The sequence below is a fragment of the Echeneis naucrates genome, chromosome 6 (assembly GCF_900963305.1).
Source record: "Echeneis naucrates chromosome 6, fEcheNa1.1, whole genome shotgun sequence".
Lineage (NCBI taxonomy): Eukaryota > Metazoa > Chordata > Actinopteri > Carangiformes > Echeneidae > Echeneis > Echeneis naucrates.
In genome coordinates this window covers 22303716-22317608 of record NC_042516.1, presented here as the reverse complement: position 1 = coordinate 22317608, position 13893 = coordinate 22303716, and the positions used below count along the sequence as shown (strand labels likewise).

At 43.2% G+C, this 13893-nt stretch overlaps 1 protein-coding gene across 6 annotated transcripts in view; it reads left to right on the top strand.

The window, feature by feature from the left end:
- The window catches only part of dgkb (diacylglycerol kinase, beta), a 50864-nt gene that overhangs the window by 26832 nt on the left and 10139 nt on the right, over positions 1–13893 (top strand). For all 6 annotated transcript variants that reach the window (XM_029504253.1, XM_029504251.1, XM_029504249.1 and 3 more), the window contains one exon: positions 3323–3387. In XM_029504253.1, the coding sequence (XP_029360113.1) occupies positions 3323–3387 (65 nt within the window). The remainder of the gene's footprint in view (positions 1–3322; positions 3388–13893) is intronic.

The window sequence follows — 13893 nt, the reverse complement described above, 5'->3', positions numbered from 1 at the left end:
GAGCTGAAGACGTCCCACCGCCGCAAGGAGGTCGGGCCTCCGAGACGCAGATCTGTTCGTCACGTGGCGATGGTGTCACTGCGCCGTCCGGAATTAGTCGGGTTTTAAAACACAATCAAAAAAAAAAAAAAAAAAGAGCTAGGACATGCAGTAAATGTATAAAGATAAGACTTTAAATATTTCCTGAGGAATTTGAGGACTGTGTTCACTTTGAAACTGATATTTTCTTTTCTTTTTTTTTTTTGTATTAAATTTTAACCTCGGAAACTTCACAAAGAGGAATATTCTACGGAAGTTTGAGCTTCTGCAGCTGAAGAACATGTCATTCTGTTGAAAGATCCAACACAGCGACTGCATATAGATGGTTTGATGTTTCCGAGGTTAAGGATGAACATTGAACCTAACACGCCTAGCATTGTACTTTACAGACTTTATTTAATGACAGTGAACTCTCTTGAGCTCTATTTGAACGGCAACCTCTAAAATCTCAAGTTCAGTTAAGATGTTGTCAACAAGACTTCATCGTCAGTTTGTTTATTTTATTTATTGAGGAGAACTGGGTGTCTCTGAGGAAAAAAAAAAAAACAACCAAAAAAAATAGCCCTACAAAAAAGTTTTGATTGCACGTATAGATAAAATCAGGAAATCCTAAAACGTCTTTCTGAGGATGAGCTGATCAGGTTAAAAATCAGCCTGATGCTTACAACTGTAGCCACACCCATCAGTGATGTCACAGCGAGCCGTTAAATCTCATCTTCTGTGTTTCCCAACACGGAGCTGATCACAAAATAATTTTTTTACATGAAGTTTTGTTTATTTCGTTTTTTGATTTAATTTCCTGCTGTGTTTTCAATCATCATTATTATTATTATTATTCTATAAAGGGGCTGTAAAGTGAAGCCAGTGCTAAAGTCTCTTAAAGTCAGATTGTATTGAAGTCTATAGGAAAATGACCGCACTTTTCACCTCGGTAAATGTTTATGGTCTCGGTCTTTAGTTTAAGGCCTTCAAATCAACATATACATTTTTTTAAATGATGAAGTCATTTAGAGGAAAACAGACCAGGAAGCAGGCGATGGATTAGAGGGCGTGGCTACTGTATGATTGACAGACTGTACCATTAATCAGGATAGAGAGCCATCCCCTCACTCCTCTTGCTGAACAATCATACATGAATATATTATATATTTCTTTTATTGATTTCAGCTATACAGCAGTTTTAGGCTATTCATTTTTCTTATAAATGAAAGCTTTCATCACGTTTTTTTACAAAAAAACGCTGCATCAATGTAGGAGAACAAAATGCTGCATTCACTTTAAGTTCCTTGAAATTTCTGTTTACTGTTGCAAAGCCACAGCTGCACTTGTTCAGAGCTCAGATAATAGACCCCAAACCAAAGGGGAGACAACTTTCCTTGCTTTTGCTCTCTTGCTTGCAGCTCTTGTCCTTTTTGTAAGAAAATCAAGTTACAGTCTCTTAGATATATCCATCATCTCACCTTTCTGGCTCGTGTTGGAAGCGAGAGGCGAGTCTGCGGGGATCTTAAAGGATTCTTTTGGTCTTCTGCTTACAGCGTCTTGATGAGACATCAAGTGAAGCTCCATTGATTTTTTCTTTCTTTTTTCTCTTCCAGCTTCTCCTAAAATTTCTGTCCAGAGCACTAGCAGGGGGTCTTCCCCCGTAGGTGCCGTTTCAATAGCGCCACTCAAAAATGGAGCGGGTCAAAACAGATGGGAGGAGACGAACAAGAACGAAAAGTTTACACCAACTTTTTTTCTGACTCCTTCTGGGGACGCACAACTTTGCTGTTTGTCAGGCTGAGAGTTTAGCGCTGTTGGCCCACAATAAGAAGGTCACAGGTTTGGTTCCCGTCCCGGGGCCTTTCTGTATCTGCGTAGGTTTCTTCCCACATTGGTGACTCTAAATTGTCCGAAGGTCCGAGTGGTTGTCGGTCTCTGCCTGTCTCTGTGATGGACTGGTGACCTGTCCAGGGTGACCCCGCCCCTCGCCCAACGTGAGCTGGGATTGGCTCTAGCAGGATAATCAGTAGAAGATGGATGAAGGGTTAAATGAACTGAGTAAAGCAGAGGATGGATTAGGGGGCGTGGTTACACAATCAGGAGCAGGTCAGCTCCAGCTCAGCTCGGCTCAGATCTGGTTTCTTCTGGTCTACAAACGGGAGGCTTCAGAAACTGATGGATGAAGGAGGGTTGAAATGAGCCTGGTGTCGGGTCGCTCTTCAGTAAACTGCAATTAAATCTGCCCAACCACGAATTTTCCACAAATTCAGATTTTTTTCACACTGCAGAAACTGAGCAGCTGTGTTAAACTGCAGAGCGGCATCTGGGAAAAAAATAAATGATCACAATCATGATGTTAACAGCACAAACAGGTACAGCGACACATGATCTGAACGCAGGGCAGAGCTGCTGTAACACCTCCATCAGGGGAAAAACAGAAAACCTCACATTTATTTATTTTCTCTTAACCCACAAACCGCAAATTATGACAAATCTGAATTAAGACGAACCGCAGCCCAGAGCCGGACCACCTCCAGGCCCAATTTACACTCAATCATCGTGAATAATCCTCCGTCTCATTTGAGAGGAATTTCTCCGCCTGTTAGCAAACTGTATCGTGTGGAGTTCACTATAAATACTTCTGATTCTATAAGTTCTCGCTTGAGTCCTCGATAACAGTCTTTCCAAGCTGAGATGGTGTTAATATACTTGAAGCGTCTCCATCAGTCGCACCACACTCACATATCTAACATCAACTGTATCGCCTTCACACCAAGAGCACCGACGTGGCTTCTCTTTTTGCCCCAGGTCACAGAGAGCGGGGGGGGGTCAGGGTGTGGTGGTGATCAGAAAGGGTGAGAGAAAGGTCGGGAATGAAAGAGAGAGAGAGAGAAAACAACTTGGTTGACGGGGGTGTCGGCGGCATCCTGTAGGTTAGTTGGGAGCTGTGATTACTCATGATGTGTGTTTAATTAATTAGCCGGCGTGGAGACGGCATGCTGTTCATCAGAGTTTCTGTCGATATCGCTCCACGCCGGGTTCAGCCCCGCTGGTGTCCCCCCCCCCAGGGCACACTGCTTCATTTCATACATGTCATATGCAGAATGGAATGGTGGATTGTTCCTGTTATATATGTTTTAAATCACACAGCCATGACTTCCTTACGTTTGTGGAAAAGGATGCATGCTGGCTGCAGGACGAACAGACATCTGAACCAAGCACCTTGGTCCAGATATCTGGCTTTAAGTTTGAGAAGAAGAGATGAGATCCTAAAAAAAGTTGTTTGATTTTTCTCTTTCAGGACGCCTCCATCGCACATCGCTTCCACATCATGAGGGAGAAACATCCGGAGAAGTTTAACAGCAGGTTTGTGTCTTTTTGCTTTTTTTTCCTGGTTAAAGTAAAAGATGAGCAGTGATTTGGTGTGGAGACAAAGCGGTGTTTCTGTTTTACATGTCGAAGACCAGGTCTGCAGACGTAGACCACGTGGAGCTGCTTTAAGATGAAGTGAACAAGCGTGTGCGGGACAAACTTTCCAAACCGATTTTAATTTCCGCTCAAACGTCAGCAGTGTGAGTTCTTTGTGGTTAAAATCTCCACTTTATTTGTTTAACGCTTTGAGACATTAATCTATGTAAATTGAGAGGACGGCAGGGAAAATAGAGGCGTGTTTAAAAACGTTTGGCCGGAGCGCAGCGTGACAAATGGCCGGGCTTTCGTTGGTGATTACCTCGAGGAGATGCGTTCACCTTTGGAGAAGAACAAATGTGGCATCTATGTTTCCATCAATATTTAACATCTCCAATACGTCTCCACTAGCGCCAGGGAGTAATTGCAGGCCTAATTGAATTTGCTTGGCTAGTTTGACGTCGTGGATCAGTCAGACTGATGACATGCGGCCTCCTAATAATCCCATTTGTACTCATTATCATATTTTACAGCGTTCTTAGTCCGCCATCCTCCTGCTGCTCACTGCTCCACCATGTTGCACGGTGGAGGCGACGGCGATTTTAAATGAACAGAAGCAGCCTTTTGTGTCGCGGTTGCTGTTGCCGCCACGTCGGAACGACTGTAACGTCATCATGTCCGAACTCCCCGTTTCAACAAAGAGAGAGCGTTGGGGTCGTTCTCGGCCCTCGACCTCCTCCACAATGGCGGCGCGTCTCCCTCGTGTAAATTTCCATCTTTCCACGTAGTTGGCTCGACTCACATGTAGCCGCTTTCTCCGACACATGCAGGACACGCTGACGGGCATCTCTGTTGTTTTACCCCTTTTTAAGCCTTTGTGAAAAATGATTGAGATATTTTAAGAAAATTATTCTGTCTGTTATTTGAATTCAATTAATAATTCAGGAGGGGGAATGGGTTTAGGATCTCTCTATTACACACTATCCTTGCCAATTCAATAATGCATGATTATAGTTTTTCAAGGTAGCATAGATTTTGTTAGATTTGTCCAAAGGGCTTGTGTCCATTGGAAGTATATTGCAGCTTAACACAGAGTCATTTTCCTGCAGCCGGAAGCTCTTTTCTTCGAAATTTCAGTGACAAGGGAAGCAAAGTGCGACTCGTCTGGAGGAAATATTTTATTTCACTCCTAACAAGTCTGCAATATGTATGAAAGACGAGGATCTGGAGCAGCTGGAGTGTTTTTGATGGGTTTCTAGAAACATCACAAAAGTCAAGTCGCGGTAACGAGGGCTGTGAACAGAGAACTACACATCAGGTATTAAGTACAACAAAACAAGAAAACGCTCTGCTGTAATTTTTACTTATTTTCTGTGACTACGGAGTAAATATTAATGAATTTGACAGAAGCTTTCATTAACATGCTCTTATGTCGATCTGTCCAATCATGACGTTATCCATGAATCACCTTTCAAACTTCACATCATATTACACCGCACCATTTAATTAACAGCCCTCATTAGTTACCATACGACCTCTTCCAAAGGTGAAACAACTAATTACTAGCTTACCTGTCATCTATGTGTGTGTGTGTGTGTGTGTGTGTGTGTGTGTATACACCACAACGTGATAAAAAATGTCATATACTATTTTGGTTTTTTAAGGCTCAAGTAGCTACAATTTCTTTTCTTTACAGACACAACTGATTGTCTGATCAGTATAATATTAAACTTAAATCAGATCTTTTAACTACTACTTGTATGCTATAACTTTTATTGTACTCGTCCACCAATATATTTTCAAACCTCGTTCTGCCGTTTTAAAAGTTCCAAGGTCAAAATAAATGAACGTGGATGAAATGTCAGATATTGAATTGTTGGATTTTAGTCTGCTGGCAGTAACGCCTCTTTAGAATCTGTACATTTTGTCTGAGTTTGACCTTAAAATAACTGAATAATCAGCGTTAATTACCGTCCAAACAACACCATGAGGCTTTTCTTCATTATGAGATGAGGGGATATTGTTGGTGAAATCCAGGCCCGTACACTCTCTCGCTCTCTCTCTCTCTCTCTCTCTCTCTCTTGGTTTGCTTCCCCTCCACTCCCTCGTTCTATCCATCTTCTGTATTTGCACCTTGGGGTGATTACCAGGGTGAAGGTGTGAAGATTTGACACTCGGCAGATAGATTCATTTACTGCCACTGCCGGACCTGGAGGTGATAATGAGGTCGAGGATTAAAAGCAGACAATCAGTCGGCCCGTGACGAGGGCTGCGCCACCTCCTCCCCCATCGCCACTCCTCCTCGACCGCCTTGTTAAAATATACTACTCCCTTTATCCCCCCTCTTTTTTTTTTTTTTTTTTTGCTGATCTCTCATGTAATTACACGCTAATCTCTGATTCAAAGATAAAAAACGAGGAAAGAAGCAGCGGAATAGAAAGAGAGTGGGTTTGCAAAAGTAAGAATTTAGTGCTGCTTCATTCTTTTAAAATCTTTATATTTTCATTGCTCTCTTTTTAATCTTGTTAAATCTTTGACACGAGTCTGCAGCCTAAACCCTCAAAGACATTCTGAGATATTCTATCTATAAATACAGTGACAGCAGTTCTTAGTAATGAACAATAGAAGACATAATTAATGAAGTCTTATTGCCATTTCACTTTCTTTCCCATTTGTTGGTCCAGTTACCTTTCGTATATAACTGTGAGGCATAAAAGCAGTTTTTTTGTCTCCTGTCCTGCTGACAGCGCTACTTTGAATTTCTGCTTTCTTAATCAACAAAATACACATGAAATTAAAATGTTAACAAGTTTCAACTTCTGCTTATCTCTGTTGTCCAATTTATCGCGTTGTGGACAAAATGTGGCTGTTGCATGAAAAATCCGCAGATATGACGCAATCCTCTTTATATTTCTGGCTCCAGCAAAATAAGAATAAAAAGCTGAGGAGGTAAACAAACTCAGGATAATTGCTGATATTTCTGCATGTCAAAGTGTATAATGTGTAATAATGTGAAAGCCTTCGTGAAGGACGTTGGCTCTGAGTTGGTTTAGCTGATGTTTGACCCTAAACCTTTTCAGCTGCTCCTTCGCCGGGACGGGCTGGAGCTGCCTCAGACACGGTGACAGGCCTGCAGCCTGCGGCCGATAATTTGTCACTAAATCACAACTGATATTGTACATTTTAGAATTAACTTGGCAGAGGAAGAGGAAGTTGTAGCTGTTGTTACTAAAACAAAACCAACTCAGCAAATTTGAACTTTTTATTCCACCTCTCAAAAACTTAATAGATTTCATTTAATATCCAAACTGGATTCAATGCAGATTATTGATGTCTGTGGAAGTTAGACATCATGGTAACGGTCTGATTTGGGGCCTTTCAGCTGTGGCGTGAACGCCGCCGTGGCTTCACCTGCCATGTTTGTTTATTCTGCAGCATCAATCACAGCACCTTGATGCTCCCGTGATATTTGCTCTGCATACCCGGATCTATTTTTGGTCCTGCGACATCTAACACCGTCAGAGCGCTCCTCCAGAGCCGCCTTGCCCCCCGTGCGCCCACAGGCTCCGGCTGTGCTGTGTAACCATCCTGAGTTAACCTTTCCTGGAGGCACAGGGAAGCCCGGGCATGGCGCTCTCTTTAGCATAATGAGTGTGTTCATCAAAGCGCCGCGAAGTGCTGGATGGGGCCGCCGGATTCACCAACACACGCTCCCATCAACACACACATGCTAATGTGTGCGCTGGCGAATGTGTGTGTGCGTTTCCTGCTGCGCTGGGAATGGGGCCACAGGTGATGGTGCTCTAAATTACACACACACACACACACAAACAGGGAGGACCTCTGTAGCGGCCGCTCTCAGCCCTCATTTGAGGATGAAATCGTTTATATCACCAAAGTGTCATCTATAATTAATGACCACTTGTGTGTAATTTAGAGGGATCTCACCTGTGGCCCTGTCCCTATTAACACACACACACACAATCTAAAGTGAACACAAGAAGCGCGTTCTGATGACGATATTTATATATATACATTAAAAAAAGATTTAATGAATTATTTCACAGTGATAATAAACTTTAAAATGGGGATCAATGCCACTGATATAAAAACGTTATGATCAGGACTCCCTTTAGAGACAAATTGTCGTGTGTGTGTGATAATTCAAGACATTTTATGACCACATTAGGAACCTGCGAAGAATGAATGTCTCAGGTCTGATCAAAGCTGATTCAGACAGTCAGAGTTAGCATTAGCACAGCCACAAGCTGACAAACAAATAACTCCACTTTGCACAGTGAAACGTCTTCACCTGTTTTACACTGAACTCTGAGGATATCAGTGTTGGTGTGTCTCCAGCCCCAGTTTTCATTTTTCTTATTTTGAAAACCATAACAAATGTTATGTTAATCACAGCGGAGGTGGATCGAGCAGAAAAGGCCATCGGGGGAAACCGCCTGGTTAGGGTTAGGTAAAGATTCTGGTTGCATGTCTGTCATCATGGTTGGAGGAAATCTGTTGTCATGGTTACAAGAGCAAACGCTTGGTTAAACTTTTCGGCGAGTTATGTGTTTTGCTTGGTTTTTTTTCACCGGGTCAGCTGAATTCCTCTGTTGTTCCGCCATAAAGAGACGGCCACTTGAGGTCACCGTGATGACCCAGGCTGACAAATATCAGGAGGTAATGAAGAGAGGCGACTGGCTGAGTCCCAAGTCGGCGAATGAAAAATGGGAAGAAGAACTCACTAACAGGACGCTTGCTGGCCTTTTGTGGTTAAAATAAGCAAAGAGTCCAGATGGACAGCGGGAATCTTCTGCGTTAAAGGGTTAAAACACGTCACGTCCTTTATGTCAAATCTTCCAACAGAATATTCAGCGACCACACACCACTGACGAGTTCCCGTCACATTTAGATGGTCACGTGTGAATAGTTAGATCCTCGATATTAATCACAGAAGCTTTTGATGCACTTCTTTACTTTGTCTCTTTGGACTTAAAAGTAAAAATGGTCTTTTCTAAAAGTTTCCTGCTGGACAGTCACATCCCTTTTTGGATAAAATCGTGCAAACCAGTCGAGTTAAACTTAAAAAGTTTGGAGATTCACGATTAAGGTTTAAAAAGGGGCCGGGTGTTCGTTGGTGTTCTGCTCCTCCAGGCTGTAGGTGGAGCTGCATAAAAGAAGATGTTTTAAAAACATGTTGTTTATTGAGAGACAAAGGAACAGACCTTGTGTATGTTTCTGTTGTTTTACTTTGTGAAAAATTACGTTTTATGAGAGTCAATCTGATGAAAGGAATCCTTTTCTTTGACTGATTTATTAAGTTACTCACAAACCTCTGGAGACAAGAAGTCGCCGCACAAGCACTGTTTCAAAAGTGCAATATTTTATTTGCAGTGACTTTGCAGAGATCACAGAATGATCCGGGTCCCGGTCCCGGTCCTGGTCCGCCATGGACCGGTCCTTCATCGAACGCTACTTCCTGAAAACAAACGTGGACATTTAAATCAACTTAGTTTATCAAGTTAAAATGTGTTAAAGGAGTCAAATTTATTCTTTGACTTCTGTCACTGCAGCAGTTTGTTCCCAGAGATGGAGGATATTCTATAGGGGCATCAGTACTTCAGAAAGAAACAGATTAGACTCACTGCAGTGAGACAGAAAGAAATACATTTTTCATACTGCTCGCTGCGTCTCTGAAGGCAAGGCGACGCAACTCGGGTCATTTCTCAAGCTGCCAGTCGGAGTCGGAGCGCTCCAGGCGGTGTCATGTTAAACAAAACAGTGCATTGATGCAATGCACAAAGAGTTGGTTATGTCAATGCGATATTTATCACCTCTGATCAAGAAGAAATTAGTGTGAAAATAAGGTCGTAGATCATTGTGGGTTAGATTAAGTGTCAGAGGGGGAGGGGGACAAAAATCAATGGCCGCTGTGCCTCCCGTTCAGTGTGGCCAGTGGAAAGTGCATCGAAAGGTGCTGTGGCCTCGGGACAGCGGCGTTACGCTGAAGCTTATCGCCTCCGACATCCTTTAATATGGTGACGGAGGCAGCGACGGCCTGATGAACATGAGTTTACCGTTCGAGCTACATCTGTCTTCCTTCCTTACTTGTCTCTCAGCTTGTGTTGTTTTTCTAGAGCTTTCTGGGGTTTTTTTTTTTTTTTTGGTTTCCCTTCTTTTGGCCACACAATTTGTATTTGTCCTCTTCATTCAGTTTTGTATCGTTATTTGTTTGTGCAAATAAAACAACACCTCAGCAACTCTGGAAACCTGAGCCGCTGTTTTCTTTTGGCCCGCCAGCTGTGACTACTGACAGCTGATCTCACAGGCTCACCGCTAAAGTTATTATTGCAGTTCGCTTTGCATTGATACACTGCAGCTAAAATCACAGCTGAGCGCTTGTGCCTCCTTAACAAGCTGCTGTGTCCATGACCCTGGTGTGTGTGTGTGTGTGTGTGTGTGTGTGTGTGTGTGTGTGTGTGTGTAGGTTTTTTTTTTCTCAGAAAACACAAATCGTTCCAACAGGAAATAAAATGACTGAACTTTGAGCATGCCTTGAAAGGATTCAGGAGCCAGCCGACAGTTTCAGGAAATGGACACTTTATGTTCACTTTTATTGCACTTACCATAAAGTAAGGCCCTCCTAATCTACCTTGAAAGTATCATCTTACCCAAATGGACTCCCTATTAATCCTGGGATGAGCTTGACTCTGTTGAAGACGTTGCTCGCGGCCCGTCCGTCCGTCCGGATGAGCCCAGCGTTTAGTCAGTTGGCAGATAACAAACGACAATCCAATCCAGCCAACGAGATGCTCCTAATTACCTAATGAAGGGGGACAAAGGTGATTTGTTGCCGGGATGTGCTTGTTAGGTTAAGTGGTGGGAATCGACAGGACGGTCAGATGTTGTCTCTTCCTGTATCTGCTCTTAAAGGTGCATCATTCTCAGGACGGTATACATATTTAAGACGCTCCTCCAGTCATGCTGTAAAACTTGATGAGTATCTGGAGGATAAGATTTCTCCTGACTGACAAGGGTTAGGGTTAACCTGACGAGGATGTAGCAAACGGGAATGGTTGCGTTCCTTTAACGCAACAATTTGGTCCATGCCTGCTCCATGTGTTGAGTACGTTGAGGTAATTTTGTTATGATTTGGCACAGCATGAATAAAATTTGATTTTGTTGGACATCTACCCATTCATTATCTGCACCATTTATCCGTTAGGACGGCGGGGTGGGGGGCTGGACCTAATCGGCAGCTGACATTGATGAGTAGCCACAGGCGATGGGCAATTTAGACTCAACATAATGTCCACGTCTTTGGACTTTGGGGGGAAGCCGGAGAGAACTCCACGCAGAGAGGCACAGGTCAGAAATTCAGACGACAGCACTGGAGATATTCTCTTTTTGATTTTACCCAAAATGCACCTGGGCCACCGGCGGGTTCTGCTGGGGATTCTGGTTTGTTGCGCTCATAGCAGCTCGTCCTCAGCAGGTGAGAAGTGGTCTACAGGGGCCTAGTGAACCTTCCACCTTCACGGTCCACACAACCCCACTATTATTATTTCTCAGGTGGTAGTCTTCACATCACAACAGCTCCGTCTGGTAGGACCTGTAGAAATTTGGCTACACCGCCTGGGTTTGCTGTAAACTTCTTATCCGGCCACTGACATTTTCTCTGCCCATTCACAAAGTGAAGTCGTGCAGCCATTAAGAGGAATTATGTTTAGTGAACACAGACCTTCACCTCAGTCAAAATGAAAACTTTTCACATCCACTCATGTCTTCACTTTGACTTTGTATGGCGCTTTGTTTCCTCTAAAAGTCCCTGTGTTCAGTCTAAACACAGCCTCAGACATCAAAGGCTGTTGAACGCACCGAAACCGGCTTTAACAAAGCAACAACAAAGAGTGAAAGGATCTAAAACCTTCCCTGTATGTGCCTCCGTCCTCTCCGTCCGTCACCAACCACCAGTTTTGAATGTGCCTTTCAAAGTAGCCACCATCATTTGTTTGTTTGCAAAATTGCCCAGGTCTAAGTTTGTGCGCTCTCCTGGGTTTTCCCTCCGGACTGCTGATCCTCGGGAGCTGTGGGTGTGTGTAGCTGTGGAAAAGCCTCTCAGCGTGGCCCTGTCGCCCTCCTGCCCTCCTTCCCACCTCCCTCTGCTATTGACCATGTTGCACATAATAAATCAACTGCGATTTGAGCTACCTTGCAAGTACCCTAATGAAAGCTCATTCATAAAGTGGCTAAATGGTCCTGACAAAAGTCCTAATGAGGAAATCAATAATTCAGTGATTGTTACTCTGCTTATACTAATACGTCCTTCTTGTAGTGCTTTGATTCCAGCTAAGGGAAGGCCATTTTTTACCGTTTTCAGTTCTGCATGTCAGCACTGTTCGAGGTTTTTTTTTTTTTTCTACGCTTCAAGCTTTGAGATGAATTGTGTGTTGTTGCTTGTTTTCTTTTTTTTTCCTCCCAAAGCCATCTGGGATCCGCACATCTGTGTAGAATTAACCCGAGTAACCTTTTTTTTTTTTTTTTCCCTTTGAAATGAACATACAGTTTATCATCACTTAATAATTTCCAAGTAAACATAACTTCTTTCCCACCTTCAGGGAAGTTTACTGCAGTCTGTTTTCACTGAGAGGAGGTTTGGACGTTTGCCACAGAGAGTCGAGAGGAAACATGTTCCATTGAGTAATTCACCTCAGACCAGGACCAAGTGGAAAAACTTAGTCCTGACTTCTTGCAGAGGTCTGTAGCTGCAGTGTTGCTGTACAATGTGCAATGAACACGGCCCCTGAGAAATAAATCACACTGTGACACGGGATATAATTTAATAGTCAGCATAAGCAATTTTTAAAGCCTGCTTAGATGTTGAGGTGTTGGTATGTGACTGTGTGTTTCATGTTGGCATCACATCATACACAACGTATTGTGTCACCCCACCATGATGTCACCCGTTGATTTGTGAGCTGCCACTTTGAAGTTGGTAAATGGGCTGTCGCCATCTTGGTTTTTTGAAACTGGAGAGGACTGAGGGCCAGATCTGACCTGCTCTGTACTTTCTCTGGCAGGTCGCCACGTGCGGCGCAGTCTGTCAGACAAACAGCAGCCACACCCACTAATCCATTCCCCGCTTTTTATCTAAATGTGGCCATCATTTAAAAAAAATTTACATCAAATTATATCCAAGAAGACTACAGACTGAGAACATAATATATGGAATTGCCCACAAATAAGAAGGACCATTTTCCAATAGTATTCAACAGTATTTGATTTCTTTTTGGAACCAGTGGCATCGCCCCCTGTTCATTTCTATAGACAGTCTATATTTGTGAGTGATGTGAAGGTAGACAAACTTCCTGTCTTGTGGTGATTATCTTTATGTTGGCCATGAGTTGGAAAAGGCCGTGACTGTTCGACTGTAAAGCTGATTTCCATGTCGGTGCAGGATGATGAAGCGAAATATAAAATATCTGCTGCCTGTTTAAAAGAGCTGATACACTGAGACGCAGATTTTCTTCGGCTGCCTCATATCTTGGCTGCAAGGAGGAAGGGAAGTTCTAACTCCTGATGAATCAAACTGGGGTTTGATTAAAAAGAGAGAAGGAGCTGTCAAATTAGCTCAAAAACAAAAGGTGTTAAAACAGGAAGTGTGTTTCCACCCTGACCCGCCGCAGCCGGCCAGTTGACCGAATTTAAATTGCTCCCATTCGACTTCCTCTCACGTTTGAAGCAACTCTGCTGCATTTTTCTCGCTCCCTGGAAAATAAATAACAACCTCATGCTGAACGAAATGTGATATTCCCTCTTCAATTTCACCTGATTTCATTTCAATTTTGAAGGTCTGCGTTCCTCTTTAAGACGTGTATTTGCGTGATTAGCCCAGCCGCAGAGCCTACCCGATGCCGCTGTGTTATATCGAGCTTCACAAATAAAAAATAAATAAGTACAACAGAAAGCAGTACATTAAATAATCAATGTTCCAATATAGAACAAAAATGACATTTTATTCTCGTAGCCTTGAGAGTGTAAGCAGCCTGAGGACAGATGGTGACTCATTCCTGCGAGGTCATTGATCATCAGCCTTAATAATGGGAATGTGAGCAGTAGGAAGCCCAGAGAGCAGCACCCTAGTCCTCTGTTAATTGCAGGGGCAGGTAGATTACCCTTTTACACCCCCCCACAGGGCCTTGATGCTGGGCACAGGTACCCCATAGTCACCCCGCGTACTCCCTCAGGTACCTCCTTAACTTACTTTAGAGTCATCATCTGCTCCCATATTTGATTAATGATGCACATTATGCGTTCTTTGGAGATGAATGACTCTGGGGTTTCGGTCAGCGGTAAATATTCTAGGCTGAATCTCCTGAGTAGTTTAGAAGGTCTCTTATCGGACACAAATAGACCTTTGCAGAACGTTTTGTCGTGTCTCTCTCTCTCTCTGTCGTAAAAAGA